The sequence below is a fragment of the Sparassis crispa genome (genome assembly GCF_003851025.1).
Source record: "Sparassis crispa DNA, contig_000002F, whole genome shotgun sequence".
Lineage (NCBI taxonomy): Eukaryota > Fungi > Basidiomycota > Agaricomycetes > Polyporales > Sparassidaceae > Sparassis > Sparassis crispa.
In genome coordinates this window covers 446,071-469,206 of record NW_020939749.1, presented here as the reverse complement: position 1 = coordinate 469,206, position 23,136 = coordinate 446,071, and the positions used below count along the sequence as shown (strand labels likewise).

Here is a 23,136-nt window from a genome sequence, read left to right as displayed (position 1 = left end):
AATATTGGTATTAATCCTATCATTCCCCAAGCAACTCAAAACAGGGAGTATCGTTTGGAGACTTGAATCTTAGCGTGTCAAACATCCCTCTGGCCATTTCCCACGACGTGTCCCTTCTGCAGAACCAGGGCAAATTGCAAGAGATACGTTGGGCCGTGGCTCGTGTTCAGGCTGACAAGATGCCTATGAACCTACAACTACCACATTGACCACATTAACTTACACTGAAGACCGCTACTCTTACCAGCCATGCAAAGAATGTCTCGCCACTTGTACGGGCGTAGAGGACGGGATGTCCGCCGTCTAAATTGGAATATCTGGTTGAGCTCCATGTCCCCATATATACCTGCTGTATTGGATGTATGGTCAGACAAGGATATTTTGAGGCACGAAGATTGAAGCAGAGTGTCCACTCTGCCACCGCCACCGGCCTCCATGCATCTGGTTGCTGTCCTTTTATTTTGCTGCAGAGATGCAAGGTCCGATAGCGGAAAGGCGGCGGTGTCGCTCAGCCGGAGAGCTGTGGAGGAGACTCCAATGGTCGAATATTCGCTCCCAGGTCTGTTAGTCCGAAGGCTAGGAAACATCGCCGAATATAGTCGGCCGCGGCCGAAGAACAGGGACATGTGTGTCCAGGATTCTTTAAAGGATACCCGTCTATTGTTCTCGACGAAGCTCTAAAGTAGCAAAGTGACCAGGGTTACCCGGCATATCTTGTACCCTCGCGCATGTGAGTCCATCTCGCACGAATCTACGTAGTGATTTGACTGTTTTTGGCATCGTCCGAACTGGTGACACAGGCATCCGTAGATACTTCAGGAGAGACATCCATGGAAAGACGTGTGCTCGAGCGCGCAATTAGTAAGGGGATGGGACTTTGCAGACTTATCGATAATTCCTGGACAGAGCCAAATGCGGAACGTGTACGTGGTATCAGGTCGAGAGCCTTAAACTTGTAGAAATGCAGAATATATAACGTAGGCACTGTCGTAACACATGACCTCAATAGGCTGCAATAATCGGGAAAAAGGGAGGTGCTCAGTACGGGAGGCGGGCATGAGACATGCCCTGGTCAGACACTCTACTTAGCGGTGACCTGTTCTTCAAGCCAATTCCACAGGCGTTCACCGAGGGCATCGTCGTATGCCTCCTTTCTGCAGATGCCGACTCGCGCATACGGAATCAAGAACTACGAACAATGTCAGTAAGAACGAACGGTACGAATTCGGATGATAAACAAGAACAAACCTTGCCGTTGTGGCTCACCGCCACTGGCATTGTACCTGCGTATAGCTGGGTGAGGGCACCTAGCCAGACGGGCGCAAAAATGAAATCCTACAGAAACAGAGGATATTAATTATTGCTGTAAACAAGATTCAAGAAGTGTGCGCACGCCGATCTTCTGAGAGAATGACGAATGATAGCGCTGCATGTCTGTCCGGATGCTACCTTTAATGTCACGAAAAAATATTATCAAAGACGCCATTCAACCGCCAGTGCGGAACAAACCTGGATCAACGGCCATAGAGACAATACCTTGATCTGCATAGCGCTTCGCAAATTGTCGTGCTACTACTACGTTTGCCTGATATCCAAGACAGCACGATGAGCATGGCCTCGATCTCAGGAAAATGATAAACGCACAAATTTACTTTGGGTGTAGAGATTGGTCGGAGATAATTTTGACCTTGCCGGCCCGGGTACGAACGTGTCGAAATCCATCGTAGAGAGATATGCCCCTCCTGACGACGTGTGGATTATGCGGGTATGATGGTCAGGTGAAGTTTCTTTCCCAGCGACAAGAGCAGGTATTAGGAGCTTCGTGAATAGGTAATGTCCTGGACGAAATCGGGTGAAAAATAGTGAAGGTTTTAGGTGTCGACGTATATACCAATTACGTTGGTTCCAAACTGCATGTCGTACCCTTCGACCGTTAGGAAACTCATGGGACACCCGTTGACACCCCTTTCCCCACCAAAATATGAATGGCTAGATAATTACAGAAGGCTTCGAGGCTTACGCGTTGTTGAAGAGGACATGCAGTTCCTTCTCTTTACTGTACGGAAACACATGAGAAACTGTACGCAAATGCAGAGATAAGACACACCTGAGGAATTCCGCGGCAGCCTTGCGAACGGAGGCGAAGCTGGCCAAGTCTAACTCCAAAAATATTGCCTCTTTTCCAGTCAGCTCTTTCAGGTCCCTAATGGCGGCTTCGGCTTTGTCCTTGTTCCGCGCTGCTAGGTAGACCTTGGCGTTGTGTTCGAGGAGTCTCTACAGTTTCGAGACTCAGCCACGACATATGGTCGTCCAATGAAAGCCGACATACCCGAACGGTTTCCTTGCCAATTCCGGTATTCGCTCCTGAAATCCACTTATAAGCACATGCGGGACCGAATGAATCACGGGGCGCACCAGTTACGATTATTATCTGACCTGCGAGGTCAGGAATTTGGTCTGTACTGAAAGTGGGTTTCGAGGGGAAGGAGTGCCGTAGGGCAGTCATGGTATTGCTGAAGTTTAGCCGGGCATCGAGAGCAGAAAATGCACTACCCATTTTGCACTAGAGATGAAGTAGGCTCACAGTCGGTGGTACACGACAGCGATACGTATATATGTACGAAGTTCGAGCCTCCATGCCGCGAATGACGTTGCGTGTCGGCAAGCGCAAATTACTCGACGGCTTCTGGTGACGAGTCCCCATGGCACAGATGTGAGGGCATCCCAGCTGGGCCAGAGCAGCTTTTGCGAGGCAGTCGAACTCCGCACCGGACCGTGCACGTGCAAAGCGCTCTCCGTTTCCGCCACGACTCGACTGGCTGACTCGGACTGAGTGCATCGAAAACGTCCACGTCGACAACGAGCTCACGAAGATGAACGAGAATGATTCAGAACAGACAGTTCATGACAGAATAAACCTCGCCAGGCTGGTTCGAAGGCTAGAGAAGACGGTTGCTAGTGAGGATTGGACCGACGACCGTCACGGTCTACCTCCCACATGGATAAAGACTCGCGGCACATTGCAGGTGGGTAATACTCCCTGTTCGCTGACCGGCGCCAGGCGAGGATCGTAGGAATGCTATGTATCTATTTGTTTGGCAGAAATTGAGACATGCGCGCAAGCTGCTCAAGAACGCGGAGCTAAACGAGGATTTGGACAATGCGTGCGTGCCTCCGCTAAATGCATGGTTCGTGGTTGCACTCAACTTCGTGGTTCCCGCTTTAGCGCTATGTTTCAACGGTATGAGGAGATGCGACGCACTTTGGACCGTCTCGAGAATACGGTCTTGGAAGTGGACAAGGTAATTCCATTGTCTCCGTATTCATTATAAGTTGGCTACGCTTGACTCGAAATCGACCTCATCCTGTGACATTAAATCGGAGCTAATGATCGATCCCCGTCACGAAGTTCGAAAATTTTATACTTCTGTTGTGTTGCGAGAACTTGCATACTGATCATGTTATAGCGCGTCTCACTTAAAGCGATACGTCCGGAGGCCATCTTACCATCATTACCCATTCCATCGGCACCTACAGATGTACCTCAACTAAGCTTGGAGCCGATGCAGTCGCAGTGCTCGCCAGGTCTATCAAGCGAACTTGCAGTACCTCTCTCTGCGCAAGATCTGCTGTTGTCCCCATCCGACGAGCCTGTACTACATCATCCCCTAGTTGAATCGTCAGGGACCATCCTCCCACCGTCTTTCGCACCTACTCCCACTCCAGCGAAAGCTACCACAAGCACGTCCAATCTTACACCGACCCCTGCATTCCTTCAGAATTCCGCCGCGGTGCACGAGGAACTCTCCGCACAGCTCGCACAGATGGCGACACAGCTTAAGCGAAACGCGCTGCACTTCTCCGGCTCACTCGAGGCGGACAAGGCCGTCGTGCTTGCCGCGCAGGAGAAGATTGAGCGCAATCACGAAGTCATGACCAGAGAACGCGGGCGTTTGAAGGCAGTGGGAGGCAAGACCTGGAGCACGACGTGGATCGTGATCTCCAGTCTGGTGGTGGTGCTCATTGCGTTTGTATTGACGTTCCTCGTGATCAGGATCACCTAGGACACCTTGGCGCGTATTATCGCGTTACATTTCACGGACGCTTTTCATCTAAAACTTTTCGTGACGATTAAGAGCCGGTACACGTGTATTGAACCTGTCGACTTAATTAACGGTGGACTGCTGCACGCCCAAGCGTCAATGATCATTGTAGTCCGGGGGTGGCGAAGACAGTCTTGTTCCGAAGGTGTCGTATATTTCATTGACCATGTTCTCGCCGCAGTTACAGCATCTCTTGCGGGAAAGGAGATGATGGCCAAGGACACCACACTGATAAGTAGTACATTTGTCCAATCGCAGCCTCGTTGCGCCGGTTTGCGATCTGCTTGATGCAAAAACTGCCGCAGGTCGAGATCGAGCGGGGACATTCGCAAAGCTGGACGTTCAGAATCTCAGATGAGTATTTTGAACGACTTTCAGACTGCGTGTATCTGAATCTTATTGCTGATACAGCATAGGATTCCATCAGGATTCTTCACTTGTGGTTTGTTCGCCCATGTCGAACCGCGGCGTCTACGTGAGACTGAGTAATAATCACTTAAGCAGATCCATGAGCTTTCCACACGTGCATAGAAGGCTGAGCAACACTCTGAACAGCTCTTCTCCGAGATAAGGTAGATTCGAAGAGAAGTCGGTCGATGACCTACGCCATCAACATCTCGAATTCTCCGGGTCAGGCGATAGCGTCGTCGTATTACGGCCCTCCGACAGGCGATCTCGCGTGAAGAATGAAAGTTACGGTTGGTGTGCCAAGGTAAGTGCGTATATTTGGGGCTGGTAGATAACAACGTTACGGGCTCCGCGAGCAGTACAAAGGCCAGCGCCTGCACCTCCCTATTACTTGCATTCCACGTTCCCGGATATATGGCATGCGGAAGTACTATCTGTCCCAAAATAGATTTCAACTTCTACGTGAGACACGTCCAAGTCGCTCGTGTGAGTCCATTCCAGGTGAGGGCTTGGCATCTGTAGGTCAACTACTCATTTAACTACCTTTCGAAGGTCATCTGCAAGTGTTCCTATTGGAAAATTTGCCGAGGCTGGTCTTTTTTGACGCTTTACTCACTCTGTTTACTCCAGAACTATCAGCGAATCTCTGAGTGGGAGGAAAGAATGCTCTAATCAGACTGCAGGTTCCACAAGGACGATTGCTACAGATTGTCTATATAAGTCGTTCACCCTCGATAAGAAGTGTCTCTGCTTATCATGCAAGACTCCGAGTCAGACTCCGTGAGCCCTGAACCAGCCTTTTAGCTGTAGCGTTCGACCTTCTTATGCTTCGTCCTTGCGCCTCCGCACTTCTCTTCTACCGCTGTTTCCACAACTATGTCGAATACTGAAGGAGCCCGAGTTTTGACCCAGGGCGTCGGCTATGGAGTCGTTCTCGGTATCGGCTTAGTCTTCGCCATTATCATGATGGGTCTGTCCTATCTGCAGAACCGATACACGACTTTCAAGACCAACGCCTCAGAGGAGTTCAATACCGCATCGCGCTCCGTCAAGCCGGGTCTCATCGCTTCGGGCATCGTTTCTGCTTGGACGTGGGCTGCGACTCTTCTCCAGAGCTCGACGGTGACGTACGAATGGGGATTGTGTGGCGGTTACTACTACGCGGCGGGCGCGACCATGCAGATATTCATTATGGCAATCCTTGCCGTCCGCGTGAAGATGATCGCGCCTTACTGCCATACCTACCTCGAGATCGTGCAGGCGCGCTACGGCAGTGCCGCCCACTTCATGTTTGTGACGTATGGTCTCGTCACCAACCTCATCGTCTCCAGCATGTTACTGCTCGGTGGTAGTGCCGTCGTGAATGCCTTTACTGGAATGAACATCTACGCTTCGAATTTTCTTATCCCTTTAGGAGTCATGATTTATGTCATTCTGGGCGGACTTCGAGCCACCTTTCTGTGTAAGTTTGCACTGTACATGATGTTTCACTATCGACTAAAACGAAGAGCTTTCAGGTGACTTCGTGCACACGATGATTTTGATGATAATTATCGTAAGTTATACTTTTCATCGATCGAGAACACCTTGGCTGATCCACGGCTGTGAACTTGTAGCTCTATTTCTTTTTCTATACATACACGAACACCGATTTGATCGGCGGCCTTGACGGAATGTACCATCTCCTGCAAGAAGCGGCTGTCCTTCGCCCGGTCAACGGAAATCAAGGAGGGTCATATCTTACTTTAAAGTCAAACAGTACGCCCAAAGAAGCTCTCCGAATCGGGGAGTTACTGACCGACTTATCCAGATGGCTTGATGTTCATGATCATTCAGATAACCGGTGGATTCGGTACCGTGGTGCTAGACCAGGCAAGTTACCCATATTCTCTCCTGGTGAATTAGTAAAGTTTGTCCCTAATCAACATTCCTCCGTTTAGGGATACTGGCAGCGCGCGATTGCGTCCAAGGCGAAGACTGCCGTGCGCGCATACCTCTTGGGTGGCTTCGCCTGGTTTGCCGTCCCGCTGACATTCTCCTCGATCATGGGTTTGGCTGCGGTTGCATTGGCGAACAGTACGTTGCCCGTCCATGAGACTTTCGTGGCGTAGCTAAGCTTTCCGTGTTCAACAGGCCCGAGCTTCCCCTTCCCTGGAGGTCTGTCGTCCGCGCAGATTAATGCGGGTCTTTCAGCCCCCGCCGGTGTCGTGACGCTTCTTGGCAAGGGAGGTGCAGTCGCAATGGTTAGACAAGATATCGTTTCCCTATTTGGTACACAATCTCACGCAAAGTAGTTGATCTTGCTCTTCATGGCGGTCACATCTGCGGCGTCATCCGAGATGATTGCGACGTCCTCCATCCTTACGTTCGACCTGTATCAAATACACTTCAAGCCAGACGTATGTCTTATCTCATCCTTCTTAACGTCGTTGGTCGCTCATGTCTTCCGGGTGGACAGGCGTCGCCGGAGACACTCATCCGCGTCTCGCATCTTATGGTCGCCATCTGGGCTATCATCATGTCCTGCATCGCATGCCTTTGGAACGGAATTGGTCTCTCCCTGAATTGGTTGTTCCTGTTCGCCGGGACGATCTACACTTCAGCAGTCGGCCCCATCATCATGACAGTCGTTTGGCGCAAGCAAACGAAGGCCGCGGTGTTCGCGGGGGCGCTCGGCGGTATGAGTATCGGCATCATATGTTGGCTCGTCGTTGCGAAGGCGTACTATGGCAAGCTGAACGTTACCACGACCGGTGGGCTGATTTCTTTGTTCGGTTTTGCGGCAGTTCTGATGAAGCAATGATACAGGCGAGATGTATCCTACGCTCGCGGGTAACCTGGGCTCTTGCTGCTCAGGCGCGCTCATCTCCATCATTGTCACACTGATCAAGCCAGACAACAAGTTTGACTGGACGGAGACAAAGAAAATCAACGCTCGGGGACGTGCGCTGGACAGGGCAGCACGTCTTGCAGAGATAGAAGAGGAGCAACGCGCAAGGACCAGCACGGACCAGCCTCATTCTCCTGTTGAGTCGGAGAAGAAGTCTGAGGTCAACACGCACGTGTCATCTGCAAACGATGAGGCAGAGCTTGACCGGAACGACGACACGCCGGAGGACATGGAGATGCTAAAGAAATCGCTGGTCACCGCGACGTGGTCATCGCTGACGCTCACGTTTATCACCATCTTCGTGAGTTTTTTTAAACATTACTGTGCCATTGCATCGTGGCTGACTAGAGCATGCCGTACAGTTGATTCCCATTCCGTTGTTCCTCTCGCACTATGTGTTTTCGCTGCGCTTCTTCAAAGCGTGGATCATCATTTGCGTGCTTTGGCTTTTCGTAGCGGCGTTTATCACTTCGATTCTACCAGTCTGGGAGAGCCGCAGGGCGATGATCGAAATCGTCAGAGGTGTTGTTCGCGACGTATTCAGTGGACCCAAGGGCAAAGAGGAGGTAGAAGAGAAAGGGGCGGCAGCTGCATGAGCTTCTGCTCATTTCATGTATAGAAAATCACTTGACTTTAGAAGCGAAATGTACAATCGCACCACCATTACGTTACTGGAGTAGTACTGCCAGTCACGGTTAGAAGTGAAATGAGTGTGGTACGCGCCGTAGGCGAAGCCATCGTACACGTGACCGCGATACGGCGCTTACACCCCATCGGAAGTTTCATTAGGTATAAGTACTCGAACAAGTCGCGTGCTGGATGGGCATATCACATAACTATCTCTACAGACAAGGCCATATTATCACAACTGTCCAATTGCCTTCTTAATGGCTAATCGACGGGCATCAATGCCGCGGGGTACATCAACGTTGGGATAGTAGCCCTCGAAATAGGATCTCGCATGTGCCTGACTCAAGGTATCAATAACAGCCACGCTCGATAGAAGAGGGAGATTGTGCTATCGAAGAAAGTGAGTTCACTCCAACTGAGGTTGCAACTGATCACATACTGGAGCCTTGGTAGGGAGTGAATTGTCATGGAAAGGCATCTCCTCGAGCTGAATGAAGTCGCCTTTACCACACTGCACATTGTGAGCCTACATGGAAAGCAGAACTAAGCCGAGGTTGCAAACACACATAGATGCAGATGAAACACACACCTTGGCACCTACTCTTTGGATGGGACCAAGGCGTGCCTCCATGCGATCAAGGCGTGCCTCCATACGACCAAGACGAGCTTCAATGCGCGCGTTTGTGTCAAAGAGAGGCTGCAAGGCACCTGCGAGCCATGGAGGCGCCACTTCAGGAGCACCAGCACACCGTCTTCAGCTTACATGGACGGGGATATAGGAAATGAATGCTGACCGTCAGCGGAGCGCGCCACTAACACCTTCTCCTCGTAGAGACGCGCCTCAACAAGGTGAGTTGATGTTACGCGGGCATCGCGTGATACTTTGGTAGCTTCAGTCATCAGCTGAAGTGCAGCAGGCCGGTACGCACATTTTCCCTGCTCTATTAGTCTGCGATAATCAAATGCATTGAAATAGTCATCGTCGGTAGGAGGTTCGGAAGGTGGTGCGGGAAGCGGGAGAGGTCCTTGGTTCGGCAGAGCAAGTGGAGGCATAGCTGCTTATACTACAAACGGAGAAGAACTAGTAATAGTAGTGTCCAGGGAGTCGCTGTCGTTCTGAATGGCACGTACTTACATATCATAGTCAGTGAACGTTGGAGTTCTGAACAGCAATTCGCCGAGTAGTAGCCGGTAGCGGCACCCTCGGAGTTCCGCGGGCCACTTCCGTTCTCAGCCAGAAGTTACTCAACGCCAACGATCAACCTGGGACTCAGCGCATCGTACATCCCAATTGTCTTCTGGATTTCTCGCGGAAAAAGTCTACTCATGTTCACCTAAGAGATATCATGGAGGTGAACCAGAGCAACCACGTCAGCTCGGGGATACTGGTCCGAGTGGCGGCCTGCCATAAAGTTGTCGTCAACAAGGGAAGTCGCTGGATTCATCCTTATATGGAAGGACCATTGTGCCCCAAATTATGGAAACGGCGCAATTGCAAGCGTTGCCATCTGATGGGAACTGAACCCTATCTGGCTTCAAATCCTATTGTGTCTTGCCTCATGGCGTACGTTGCTTTTGCTTGTTGCTCAGCTTGGGCTCTGACTCATGCATCTGGCCGATCTCAGCAATAGATCTACGCTTTGATCGAATTCACGGGTTGGTCTGCTGCGGTTTGGCTTCCAGCGTATAAATACCCCCAAGTTGTTCCTCCCCTCTTTCCCCCATCGCCTCTGCTCCTCCACGTGGATAGTTGGGCTTCTGGGTATATAATCTGGTGTCTACCGCGCTTTCTCCCATCGCTCTTTCCCTCTGTCTTCCATCATCTATCGTCAACCTCAACCTCAACGTCTTCCACATCCTCAAACCACCTTGCTCAAGCTGAAGGTGTTGTATGACCTCAAGGAGGGTTGAACAAAGGTAAGACTTCTCCGACGTCGTTGTTCGCGACCTATGCTCAACGAACCTACCCCCGTCCACGTCGTAGCCACTCCAACATCCTCCTCGGCACCTCGTTGGTAAGTTGGACTGGGCTCCGTCCTTGTCGACGAACTGTATCTCCTGGCATGGCAACACAACGGCGCGACCTCTTCGTCGTTGATCCGGCTGAATGTCAGTTCTGGCGACGGTGGTCACCAATGTGGCCACATCAACACTGTGTCTTTTTCTGCGATGGGTGGATGGTTGGGTGGGCCTTAGCTTCATTCATGCCCTCTGACGACTTCCTCCGTCGGACGACAAACTTGCCTCTTTACGACGGTTCTCTTCTGTGGGACTTGGTTCTTCTTCTTTCCATTTCCCATTCTCCCGCTTTTTTTCTATTCCTTTTGTGTTCATGACTCTTGTCGACAATCGCGTGGACCGAACCCCCCGGGGGCTGGCGCGGACCTCTTCGTGGTCCCCGGGACGAGTACCCCGTCGCCCCTGTGCGACGGGCGAAACCAACTCGCGCCAACCTCAAGCCTTACCCGAAATTCAAGGTGCGTCATTTGATTTATTTCCCTCTCGTTTGTGACTAATGTTCGACTGTTACATTCCAGGACGGCCGTCGATGGCCCCGACGTGCACTTACACTAACGACTCTTTGTAGGTGCCCGTGGATTATCGCCATTCCGTCTGCAAGGCTAGTACAAGCTGTTCCTCAACATCGGCGATTAGCGCATGGACCCTGTAAACCCTTCGGAAGGGCGAGATCATCACAGACCAGCGTGCAATGATCTGGGCATTTTTCTGCCCTCTGCACCCTGTGAGTGGTCGGCAGGTCATCTTTCGTTCTATGTCGACTGCAGGCGAGCACAAGCTGTTGATCAGAATCGGCGACGAGCGTATCCTGTAAAGCCTCCCCAAGGGTGAGACCGACGATGTACTGGAGTGCATCGATGACGATGCACAACGGTTTCCGTGACTGGTCAACAGTGATCGCTTCGTGGGTTTTGTTGACTGCAGTCTAGTGCTCGCTGTCGACGGGTCGGCATCGGCGAGGGGTTGGACACTGTAAACCCTTCTGAAGGGCGAGATCGACGGAGAGTCGGTGTGCAATGATGCGGGCGTTTTTTGCCCTCTGCGCATCACAATGGCTCTCTGTGACTGGTCGGCAGGTCGCTTTTCGTTCGGTGTTGGTTGCAGTTTGTGCTAGCCTTGCGGTGCGGTTGTCATCAATGCAAGAGAAGGTGAGATTTGCAGCAAGTTCGTTCTGTCGGCACTTTTACTGACAATGTCGTTGTGCAGGGTCGCCAGATAAGCGCGTTGAAATACCCTCAATCACATCAGGTGCGTCCCGAGGACGGGCAGCACTTGCGATGCAGCTGCTGTCCGGGCGCGGACCTTTACGTGGTCCTCGGGATAAGTACCCCGTTGCCTCCGGGTGGCGGGGGAAACCAACTCGCGCCGAATCGTGGTTTGCCTCCAGTTCTATGCATTACTTTTGACTGACCATTCTCCGGCCTTCCAGACATCTACTTTTGATCCCGGATGTCTGGCTCGAAATGAAGGTGCGCTCTTCATTGTGTTATCTCGTTCACTGACCCAAAAGTAGACATAAATGAACTTGAGCCTGATCTATATACTTTCTTACATAGTAAATTGAGTTTAAGTAGTAAAGATTTTATGAGCTTTCCTTGGTTGTTATGCTTTTCTTCACCTTAGTTCTTAGAATTCAATGTTTTCTACTTCTTATCTAAGTTGTTAAGCTCATAAAATAATTTTATTCAGCTAAACTCACTATAAATTTGTATTGAGCCTAGCACAATATAAACTTATAGTGAGCCCAGCTTTATATATACATATATTAGTGACATTATTTAGTTTAGTTGTTCAAATTTAATGTTTATTACTTCTTATATAAGTTGCTAAGCTTATAAATTAATTTTATTATCTTAAACTCACTATAACTTTATATTGAGCCTAGCACTATATAAACTGATAGTACATGACTCCTCACATTATTGTGGTGTAGATAAGTACTATTTGTGCAGAGCTTTTGGGGAATGTCACACTCTCTTATATTAAATGTCAATAAACAAGTTTTGCATAATGAAGGTTGCTAGTTCTTTTCACCTCCTGCCAGGCCCTGATAAATAGGACATATCAGTAGCCTTGAATTTGATCAGGCTTCTGCCCGAAGATGAAGGGTATGATTATATTCTCTTTATCACTGATCACATTCACTCTGATGTGTGCATTCTGTCAAATTGCACGAACATTACTGCCTCAGGGCTCTTTGTATTATTCTTTAATCAGTGAGACTATGTCAATGGCATGTTATTCAACATCATCTCTGATTATGACAAATTGTTCACTTCCTGCATCTGGACCAAGGTGCATAAGCTCACTGGGTAAAAACTGAAGCTATCTACTTATCATTATCATATCAACAGTCTTAGTGAATATACAAACAAAACTGTTAATCAGGCTTTACGCTATCATATCCATTGAACCCAGTGTGACTGGGTTCTGTGTGCTATTTTACAAACACTTTGACATAATGAATTTGCTTAACAGATTTACTGATTTCTCTAATTTCTAACTTAAGACTTGAGTGATCTCCCTGCCTCATTATCCTGTCATATCAAATGCACTCTCTGACATCTTTTCAGAATCACTTGTGCACCTTGCTATCAACATAATGGTATCCATTGAGCTTGACATGGGTGAGGCATGAGATAATATGATGCAGGGCAAAATATGTTAGGTGCGCTTCACCAATGTCACATGTGGGCCCAATAATATTTTTACAGTGAGCAACAAGATTTGACTCTTTATCTTTCATCACTAAACTACCTTCAAAAAGAAGAGATTCTATCAGGCAGCAAAGTTCTCACAGTGAGACAGTCCCTTCACAGTGAGACAGTCCCTTCACAGTGAGACAGTCCCTTCACAGTGACAGTTACATGCCCTGAAACTTCAAACTGTACTCTGCTGCTTCCTAACAGTCTCCACACTTTCTTCACCTTCCACGCATCTGAACTGAAGTGACATAAATATAATGATCCCCTCTTATTCTCCAGCAGCAAACTTAAACATCCAGGCCCTGTACTCTCTGCAGAAGATTTGAAAGAATGCACAGTCAACAAGATCCTCGACTCCTACTTGGCTGTAAATGGCAATTCCTTATTAGATGAGCTGAGTATGACTCCAAAGACAATTATTGGCTACTATGTCATGACTGCAAAGACTGCACAGCATTGGATGTTTAGTTGACTTAGAGTGGTAATGGTCTCACTCAATAGCTTTTTCTCACAGGGTTTTGATGCACCAATTTGCAGGCTGTTCCCTTGGTGCTACAAAGTACTTTCTCTTACTTTCCTTTTTATCTTATTCCTTGCTCACATTCATTCTCTTTACCTCACCCCATGCTCCTTCTTTAATTACACAGAGGATGTAAGGATGTAAGCCTGCTGCTTATGACACATAGTTACTCATCATATTGTACCTTATTTGTACTACATTGAAGCCACATTAACTTTATCCTGTGGATCTTTCATCATTATCTGCTCTCACTCTCTTATTATTTCTTATACCTAAATCTAGCCATCTCCTTCTACCTTGCTTATTTAATACATGCTCATCTAGTTCAGTTTAGTGTGATCCTCATCTCTGAGTTTTCACTGTCTGGTCACAACTCTAGGCAGTGTTTCAATTTGTCAGCTAATCTAACTCTAATTAAATAAAAATTAATGAGATATCACACTGTCTTTAGAAGTTGTACAACCACTATTAATAAGTTTTGTCACTGCTTTCTTTTCAGACAGATGTACTAAAGGTGGATAGAGTTCAAAATATGTGATCATATTACAAAATACACAACATTTAGAATCTTTCATGTGATGTCTAGTTGGACACAGTATGAATATTTGCTAAACTTGAGAAGATTTAAGTATCTCAAAAATTAGTAAATTACTGTAGTTTAGCCCAGCTCAACAGAAATAACTATTAGCCTTGTGAATAGTGCAGATGCTAATAAATTTATACAAAGTATATTCAGAGCTAATTCCTCTTGAGTGCATAACTATGATTTTTAATTAACTACAATTTCTTCAGCATTCATGCTAAGATCATATCCAGTTACTTCATTTTTAAGATTAATTTACTTTAGCTTATTACTGATGCCATAAGTAGCTCATGTCAGAATTATTATTACAAGAGTGAAGTAATCTTATTTTATTTTCTGGTCTGTAGCAGCTTAATTTTTTCAAAAGTATGAGTCTTATACATACTATTTAAATTAATGTTCCCTTCTTATTTTCAGCACTCTGTGACAACTGTCTCATATTTTATTGTAATAAAATTCAAATAATAATCAAAGCTTTAGTACCCTGCTAATACTATACTATTTTGACCAACTGTTTACACACTGTGACATGTGACCCTCAGTTTGGCCAGTTCAACAGCTCAGAGATTACTAAGACTGGGAACAAATGTCTCTTACTATAAATAATAACACAAATAATTATACATCATTTAAATGAAGTAGCATTGACACTTAAAAGACAATAGAGTAAAGATTATTTTGTAGCAAGAAGCTAGACATCAAAACTGCTCTGAAGTCAATATAAGAGCAAAATCAATAAAAACTCCGAGTCACATTCAAGAAAAATTATAAGTTAGGTTTATCAGAAAATAGTAGGAGCTAGGCCCAATAGAAATAATATAATCCAGATGGACTGAAAAAGATGTCAGGCAAGCTCAATAGAAAAACTTTGAGTTAGGCTCAAAAGAGATGAATTATCTTAGTATAACACTCAAATACTCACAAAGTGAACAAATAAAATCTATGTATATTTAAATTTAATGAGTCTGGCTCATATAGTTATTAGCTCAATATAAACTTATAGTGAGTGCAGCTTTATATATATACGTCTCAGGGACATGATGTTTATTTTATGCTGATATATTTAGCCAGGAGATCTACTACATTTTACAAAGATTGAGACTAGCTCAACATATTTATCTTGATAATATGATGTTTATTTTATGTGAATATATTTAGCCAAATTATATAATATATTTTATAAAATGAGTTAGTAATTATAGACTCATATTGTCTATCTTAGGAGCTGGGCTCAATAAAAATATATAAGCTCAGCTCAACAGGAATATATAAGCTAAGCTTATCAGAAATATAGGAGTCAAGAAGCTCAGCTCTGATTATATGATTGACTCATGCAATCTAATAACTTGCTGAAAGTAGGCTTCACTCAAACTATCACAAACTGAACAAATAAAATCTACTTATATTTAAATTCAATGCTCATGCTATCATTTTAATAAGTCTAGCTCATGCTGTTAATTTTAAAGAACTTATTTTCTTTTGTATTTGGTGTTTGATATTTAGCCTCTGCTAATATGTTCTTTACACATAGGCAAATATAGTGATATGACTGCAGTGCATTGTAAATACACAGTGGTGGGCTTACACTCTGACTAGCTCGTAAAAGTTCAATTTCTCAAGCATGACACACTCCTTCAGTTCACATCATATTAATCGCTGTTCCGCCTTGGCTGTCCAATCTTTGTAGTAGACAAGATATTGGAAATCACATTCTTGATAATATTGATTGAGAATACATTTGACCTCTTATTTCTGCTTTCTGGCAGTGCTCATTAGCACCAGAACTAGGGGAGGAGGGTCATAAGTAAGAAACTGCAAGGGGTCATTTTTGTAATATCACCTTAGGGTAGCCTTCTGACCTAGCTCTTAGCTTCAACATAATTTATAAGATATACCCACTTCATTCTCGACTACTATCATCACACTGTGATACATCAAGTGCAAAGTCAGATAACCCTTCATATTGCAGGCTTGTAGGCTAAATTGTGAGAAAAACAGGGCATGGTCTATGTACAATAGAAAGCAGATAGATATAAATAAAAATATGTGCAATGAATGTGAAGAGCATCTATAGAGTGCAGAAGAGGGTCTACATGCCAACATTGTCAAGTTCTTCCATGATAGTAGTAGGCAGGATCTGATGGCAAGAATACTTTTTGCAAGCCTAAGCAGTCTGCTTCTCATTCAGACCTTTGCGATACCCATCTCTGAAGTGCTGCATACAAGTGTAGAAGCTATTTGAGAGACTTCAATTATGAATTCATTATATTAAGGTGTAGTGATCTTACTGATGCATGGTGACAATGAGGCACTGTCCAGAGCAGCAACGACGTTGTGCTCCAGTTGAGCCTTTTTGGATGCAGGAGAATATTCTCAATACTTCCTCTTGGCATATCCTCAGCACTGCTCAATTAGGTTGAGCTCACAGTGAAATTTCAGCAGGAATATAACTTCGAAGCTGCGATGTCATGCACCAAAAGTGTTTGTGAACATGTAATCACCAATGAAGCACTCGACAGAGAAGTCATGTAATCAAGATACAATCCAAGAACATTGGCCGAGTGTATCACCTGATGCTCACATTATGCTATTGGATGGAAAAAACTCGGAAAGTGCTCTTTTCCTACTTCTCCCTGCTCACTTTATGCTATTGGACATGAAGTGTAAGGGTGGGTGAGAACTTATCACGCTGAACCTAGAATACAGTGCACCAAGCTCTATTCGGGAGTGTCGTGCATGTATCCAGGTTGTGGTGTGTTAAGTCTCTGACTTCAACACACCGACGTGCACTCGATACATGCAGGTGCATACAAACAGTACACAACAATTATATAATACAAGATGTGATCAGATAAGATTAGGGCACAAGTACCGCTTGGTACTTGTGCCCTGCAATACAACAGTGGCATGTTACACCCTCCCCCACTGGACACGTTCCATGAGACCATAACACCGACTGTGCCATTGAGTAGATGACGCAGATGATGACGTGAGGCAGGACGGCATGATGAGGTAAAACAACAGGCCAAAGTGATGACAGACACAGCCAGAACACACAGGCAGTTTGTGAGCACATGGAGGGTACACATCATGTCCCCAGCTGTGGCCCGCAGTGGCACGTCAATGGGAGGTGCACCAGTGTGAGCTAGTGGCTGCCCATGTTGTGGTTGGGGTCCCCAGCCTCGAGGGTCACTTCAGGGTTGGGACCTAGCTGACTGCTGCCAGCAGGGGCATTGCCAGTGCCAAGTGTGGGTGATTCGGGGTCTGACAGCTGCATCACCACATCCTCATCAACGAGTGATAATAACTCGTGGGTTGGGGGTACCGGCCAAGTGCATCCGTCACAAATGTCTGCCAGGAAATGTCCCTCGAATGAGGTCACACCTTTGAGAACCCATCTAAGGATGTAGTTGTGATGTCGGCAATGGAACTCCTCAAGAAATCCAATCTGCGGGCAGTGTACCATCGCACAACATTGATCCTCTCGATTGTGGGAGACGTATCCGGAGGTATCACTCCTGGGTCATGCGATCATTGTACGGTCGTGTGGCCTGTGTGCGTACCTGGTGCAGCTGTTGTATTCATTCCCGGGAATCGAGGGGGTCGGTTCACTGTGGTAGTGACTGCCGGGTTTGGTTAGATCACTCCCGATTGGAATGTTATGTTCCGAGCAATGTTGGGCTGTTGCATAGCCACCGTTGCGTTCACTGCAGGACCTTGCATCGGTCCTGCAGATCGTGTGTTTGTTCCCACCGTGGGCTGCCCTTGCAGCCCATGGGGGTATCCAGGTCCTGCAGGTCGTGTTGGTCAAGGAGGCAGTGGTGGTGGAGTTGATCCATTGGATCGCGATAGTCGTTATTCTCCAGGTCGGTGTCCCTTGGGTGGTGTTGCAGGCCTTCGACCATTTCTTCTGAATTGGTCGAAGTCGTTCCCATCATTTCCGGGGTATGGACTGGAGTTGTCTGAATCGTCACTTCCGGGGTCACCTTCAGGAGCTGCTACTGGAGCTGTTCCAGATTGGAGCGATCCCCACATCGCGCGAGGTGTCGATGATACCGGCAGTTGTACTTCGAATGCCCTCAATGCTCTTTCGGACTCTGAGGCCATCCGGTCCAAGTATCTGGTGTATATTAACACCCTTCAATTGTAATCCTCATCCAGCTCTCCCTCCTGCTGTGGTCGGGCCAGCTGATGATACGCGCTCTCGATAATTATATCGAGAGCACCTGCCATCGGGTCCTCGACCTGTGAGGGGTATAATCCTCATTCTACCGCTATCTCCTCAATGGAGTTTCTCGTTCCCGAGAGGATGGGTTGATCCATTGGGTCAACTTCATCTCCTGAGGAATTTTCGAGTTCATCCATTATCCTTTCAAACTGCTCGTTCTGCGCTTGGCAGGTCTGTTTGTGTGCCTCACAAATGGCCTGCATCTCACGTTCCTGCTTTTCTTGCAATGTGTCGAGTTTGCAGTTTGCCTCTTCTTGAGCCTGCTGGAGTGCCTCTCGGGCTCTCTTTCTGCACATGCGTTCTGACGAGCTCATGCTTGCAGTGCTCTCTGGGGCTTTATCCTTAGTGTGACATATTTCATCTGCTAAGGAAGATGTTGGTTGCGCTGGCAGGGCGAGGGACAGAAATCTCTGCAAGTAATGCAAAGGATGTCGTGGCGTCCTTCCCATTCTCGTCATTTCCGTTTCTTCACTGACCTGGTGATATTCAGTGGATCTCACTGGCATTCTGACGTTACAGTCAGAGGCAGATTCCCACTGCTGCTCATCCATTCGGCCTCCTCGTGTTGAGCGTGGAGGTTCGACGTACGACAGTGCAGGGGATCGTGGGGCTGGCGATGCCAGTTCTTGCTCACAGTCCATTATTGCTTGTGCTGGTGTGCTGGTGTCCACGTGCATGCCATCATGGGGTGTGCTCTCAGCCACATCTGCCAGGGCTGTGTGCTCGGCCTGTCTTGACTGGGAGTGCATTATCCGTGTGTTTTTGGGGCCTTGACTCGCCATTGGGTGGCAAGTTAAGGTTCTTGATTTCTTGATGAGGGTCTTCGCTGTCGAATAGAATTTTTCGCAGGGCAAAATGGACTGTAAAAAAGTATAATGGGAGGGGGTGAGACCTTATGACACTGAACCTCAGATACAGTGTACCAAGCTCTATTCTGGAGCGTCGTGTGTGTATCAAGGTCATGGTGTCTAAAGTCTCTGACTTCAACACACCGACGCACACTCAATACACGCAGAGCGCATACAAACAGTACACAACAGTTATGTAATACATGATGAGATTAGATAAGATTAGGGCACAAGTACCGCTTGGTACTTGTGCCCCACAATATAACAGTGGCACGTTACATTGAGAAAATAAGGTAGAGGAGCCCCACTCGGTGATGTGAAGGCCTTAGTTAATGATGATACAATCTCGTCACATTCTTGTATGAGGAGCTGGTCCAGGAATGTAGGAATGGTTGGAATATTGTACCGTTTACCGAGTTGACAGTCGAGCTGCAGACGAAAGCGGTGGCGCATGTAGTCTGCAATTTGATTGGTAAGTTCTGCATCCATGCCTGTGTTTGATAGCTGGACAGTGAGGGCAAGATAATCTGAAGTGCGTTGAATGGCGATGACCACTCCATCGCCACTTCTGCCAACTCCGGATTCTGCTGTATTAGTGTAAGGCATTGGCGGCCTGCCAGGTACAGCGGTGGGTGAACGATCACCAGGATGGCATCCAACAGTGAGGACTAGTGTATTTCACTCAGTCAGCGTTGCCCGCCATTCACCTTTAGGCTAGCAGATGTTTCCAGCTTGCCCAAGTCCATGTGCTTCTCGAGCTGTTTAGCGCGAGGTGCAGGTGAGCGAGGACATCACGTACCTCCCTCACTTGTTGGAACCATCCTGGGGACAGACACAATGAGCCCGCGGGAAACTCAGCCCATTCTTGAGGATGTAAGAAGTACAATGGGTTGCGCCGCCAATTAATGGAAGAGGTGCAGAGCTTGCTCACTGCCAGAGCTGGATGCAGGGCAGTTGTGGCACGAACCATCTCTGCCAGATCAATTCATCAGAGAATGAGATGGCATGCAAGCCCATGCTAACCTGGCAGTCTGGTGCAAGCACCCCAGGAAGGATCCATGCCAAGATGTGCCCATGCAAGTCCACCAAGATGGTGGGCTCGTCAACACAGATCTCAGTGATGCTATAAGGGGGCAGCCATCTGCGCTCCAGGTCTGCCTCAAGAGCCTCATTTTGGCCTGTTGGCTCAATGGACAGGCTATCACAATATCTGTCTACATCCCAGCCGAGTTGCACTATGAAAATGGCCGGTCAGTGCAATGGCCCTCACGGCAGGAGCAGTGTCTACCTGGATTACGGAATGCATTTACAAGCACATCCGCAATACCATTGCACTCCAGGAGAAGTCCGGATGGGATGCTGGCCAGCACAGAAAGCTCTGGCACAGAATGAGCTGCTTTGGTGGTAACATGAAGCTTGTGCCGAAACATCAGCTGCAAAACACCCGCTACCTGATCTGTCAATGGCATAGGTGGCTAATCGCTCATGTTGCTGATAAACACGATTAAGTTGTGGTCTGGCCTCTAGATGGCTTCCGCCAAGGTGCAGGTAAAGCAGTGCTCTCTGTGTGGTGCCAGACAGAGACTGGGGATGGGGGCAGGTTGGAACACTGCACTGAATACATGCTGCTGCCCACAATCTGCTCAGGAAGCCATGCATGCACATATCACATATAACTCATGCCATAGGCCAGATTGGCAGACACTGCTCCACCATGCTGGTTGGCAGGCTGGATGATCTGCCAAGGCCAGGCCTTCAATGTGCGAGCGGTGATTGGCTCGGAGTGGAAGTCCGAGGTTGCGTGACATTTGTTGGACCAAAGATCAGTGATATCTGAGCAATGATCTTCACCAGATTGACTTCTTGGAGCAGCCATGAGATAGAGTTGGCACTGCACCTTCTTGCACAAACACTCATGAAGATTGGTATGTGAGCAATGTGTCGTGTTACGATGAGTGTACCCTTCTGGCAACTACCAGAGGTGAGACAGATGCAGGAGTCATAACCCTCCACCATGATGACATGGATAATATGTGCAAGCCCAGATCAGTCATCAGCATGTGCATGTTGAGTTGAGGTTATTCCGCCTGCACTGGGGTTTGAAACTTGCCTACGGATGAGAACTCAACTTGACTTGAAGGAAAAATCTACTCTGCCCCTCCTCCAACATGCCAACAAAATTTGCGATCCTCCTTGAGTACCAGGCCATAGTTTTTGACAAGCTGCAGTCCTATGACTCTGCAAATGCGATGGCTTGCAAGACCATAGTAAAAGGCCTGCGCACCAAGCTCAAGTCAGAATTTCAAGACATCGAAAAATACGACAAAATTACCATCGACACCGTAGGTGGGACTGCACCATTTTTGCACATGCGTTGATATGTGAGGTAGAAAATCTGCAAATGGTTGAACAATTGCATCAGGCATGAGAAAGAAAAGCCAACCAAGAAGTCAATGCATGTGGCGGGAAAGCCCACCAGCTTTAAAGTTTGGGACGTGTTGGAGAGGCAGAGAGTCATGGAAGCCGCCAACTGAGTGGTGACGGAAGGGAACACCACAGTCAGAGTAGTGTGGAAGAAGGTGTGGAGCACAGAGTGGGCAAAGCTCACAGAGGAAGAGAAGGTGGTGTATGAGGAAAAGGCCCAGAACTGGACCAATGGAACTCTAGATGATGAGACTAAAGTGAAGTGCGTTGAGAACTATACCGCGCTGGCCGTTACACTGAGAATTGTCCAGAATGCAAGAGCACAAGATGATATCTTACCTCACCAAGTTTGCCAACACAATGTGGGATGCGATGGGAGTCAGAATGGCCTACATGCTGGCCTACCCCATGGAGGGAGGTACTGTCAGAGTGGAAATGTAAGCAGGCCGCTCCGCCTTATGCCAGCATGAGCTAACGGACACCCAGGATGGACCTGAATCATAACATTGGCGAAGCCACCGCTTTCAGTTCTCACCCCAGCTGGTTGACCGCCTTCAGTCCCATCAGCAAGAACTTTGCATATTGGGCCCAGGGAGCATATGGTTAGTGGGGAGATGCATGTTACCTGGCCTAGTGTAATGCTCACCATTCCTCCAGGGCTGACGGAGGCTGTTGTGGAGCTGAAGAAGATGCCAGCTGCACCTAAGAGAGCGATGGATGCCATCCGCCTGAACAAGAATGGCTATCTGCTCCTACCGCCAATGTGCAGCTGAGCTTGAATGTCAAAAAGAATCAAGTCAGGGAGTTTCTGAATTATCACTATGGTCAGTGACTCAATTCAGCTCGATTTATTTATGCTGACCTTGTAGCAGCGTTGGTGACAGGTGATCATGATGCCAAGATGCCATGGAAGAAGTTCAGTGAGGCCCAACCTTTGGCGGACTTCATCTCACCAGACATGCTCCCCGCAGACTGTGTAATCATTGATCCCTCGAAGATGACACAGAATCAGGTCGAGGCACTCCTGAACCACTGGCGAGTGAGTGAAATTGCCCATGAGATGGAAGAAATGATGCAGTTCTTGAAGTGCTGGAACAAGAAGGGCATTGCCATCCTCGCCAAGTATGATCCACTTCCACCACTGGAGCCATTCGTCGAAGATGATCATCAGGGCAATGTAAAAAAGGCTGGGTCCAGTGACAGCCACAAACGCAATGTGGATAAGATGGCCAAGGCAAAGGCGAAGGCGAAGAAGGGTGGTGGTGGTGGTGGCAGTGGCGGTGCTAGTGGAAGTCGAAAGGCTCACAAGACTCACAGTTGTGAGGAATCTGAAGAGGCCCAAAGCAGTGATGATGACAAAGGAGACATGCCAGAGCCGCCATACCAGAACACATCAGAGGATGAGCCTGTTGGCCGTGAGCATTCGCCAGTGCCTACTAACAATGACCTGGTGAAAGAATTAGCAGGCAAAGTGCCGGCAGCAGTTGGCACTCTGTTTGAACCTCACATCCATCTCAGGAGGCAGGTATTTCTTCACAGCCTTTGTGCGGAGCAGCGATATCTGAAGATGGTCAACATCATGCAGCGGACTTTCAATGTGAGCTTCACACTAGGCACTGCGCACTTTCACTGATCATCTTGAGTACTTAAGCTGCCACCCGGAGAAATCAGACGAGTTGAAGACATTCCTTGGAGCATCTGGAACTATGGCAGGCACCACCTACCTCCATTGCTGCATCAGACAGCGGATATGAATGCAGTGGATGATTAGCTGGATC

General features: G+C 47.7%; 6 protein-coding genes across 6 annotated transcripts; 4 read left to right on the top strand and 2 right to left on the bottom strand.

Moving 5' to 3' along the window:
- Positions 1-1,081: 1,081 nt before the first annotated feature.
- SCP_0301250 (Uncharacterized oxidoreductase) lies at positions 1,082-2,506 on the bottom strand (the record flags this gene model as incomplete). The annotated part of the gene is made up of 10 exons (XM_027755522.1): positions 1,082-1,189; positions 1,249-1,335; positions 1,394-1,449; positions 1,510-1,585; positions 1,645-1,838; positions 1,892-1,965; positions 2,021-2,056; positions 2,108-2,274; positions 2,330-2,364; positions 2,416-2,506. The coding sequence occupies 10 exons, from the start codon at positions 2,504-2,506 to the stop codon at positions 1,082-1,084; spliced, it is 924 nt and encodes a 307-aa protein (XP_027611323.1).
- A 367-nt stretch (positions 2,507-2,873) lies between these two features.
- Positions 2,874-4,064, top strand: SCP_0301240 (hypothetical protein; the record flags this gene model as incomplete). Its single annotated transcript, XM_027755521.1, has 4 exons — positions 2,874-3,026; positions 3,103-3,164; positions 3,227-3,302; positions 3,468-4,064. The coding sequence occupies 4 exons, from the start codon at positions 2,874-2,876 to the stop codon at positions 4,062-4,064; spliced, it is 888 nt and encodes a 295-aa protein (XP_027611322.1).
- A 1,323-nt stretch (positions 4,065-5,387) lies between these two features.
- On the top strand, positions 5,388-7,997 carry SCP_0301230 (Urea active transporter; the record flags this gene model as incomplete). The annotated part of the gene is made up of 10 exons (XM_027755520.1): positions 5,388-5,973; positions 6,029-6,066; positions 6,128-6,269; positions 6,322-6,383; positions 6,452-6,587; positions 6,645-6,754; positions 6,806-6,910; positions 6,970-7,264; positions 7,320-7,702; positions 7,764-7,997. 10 exons carry the CDS (start codon positions 5,388-5,390, stop codon positions 7,995-7,997), a joined length of 2,091 nt encoding a protein of 696 aa, XP_027611321.1.
- Positions 7,998-8,263: 266 nt separating this feature from the next.
- On the bottom strand, positions 8,264-9,084 carry SCP_0301220 (hypothetical protein; the record flags this gene model as incomplete). The annotated part of the gene is made up of 5 exons (XM_027755519.1): positions 8,264-8,419; positions 8,471-8,557; positions 8,621-8,760; positions 8,826-8,912; positions 8,961-9,084. The coding sequence occupies 5 exons, from the start codon at positions 9,082-9,084 to the stop codon at positions 8,264-8,266; spliced, it is 594 nt and encodes a 197-aa protein (XP_027611320.1).
- A 12,634-nt stretch (positions 9,085-21,718) lies between these two features.
- Positions 21,719-22,131, top strand: SCP_0301210 (hypothetical protein; the record flags this gene model as incomplete). The annotated part of the gene is made up of 3 exons (XM_027755518.1): positions 21,719-21,795; positions 21,845-21,960; positions 22,016-22,131. 3 exons carry the CDS (start codon positions 21,719-21,721, stop codon positions 22,129-22,131), a joined length of 309 nt encoding a protein of 102 aa, XP_027611319.1.
- A 128-nt stretch (positions 22,132-22,259) lies between these two features.
- On the top strand, positions 22,260-22,991 carry SCP_0301200 (hypothetical protein; the record flags this gene model as incomplete). The annotated part of the gene is made up of 1 exon (XM_027755517.1): positions 22,260-22,991. One exon carries the CDS (start codon positions 22,260-22,262, stop codon positions 22,989-22,991), a length of 732 nt encoding a protein of 243 aa, XP_027611318.1.
- Positions 22,992-23,136: the final 145 nt, after the last annotated feature.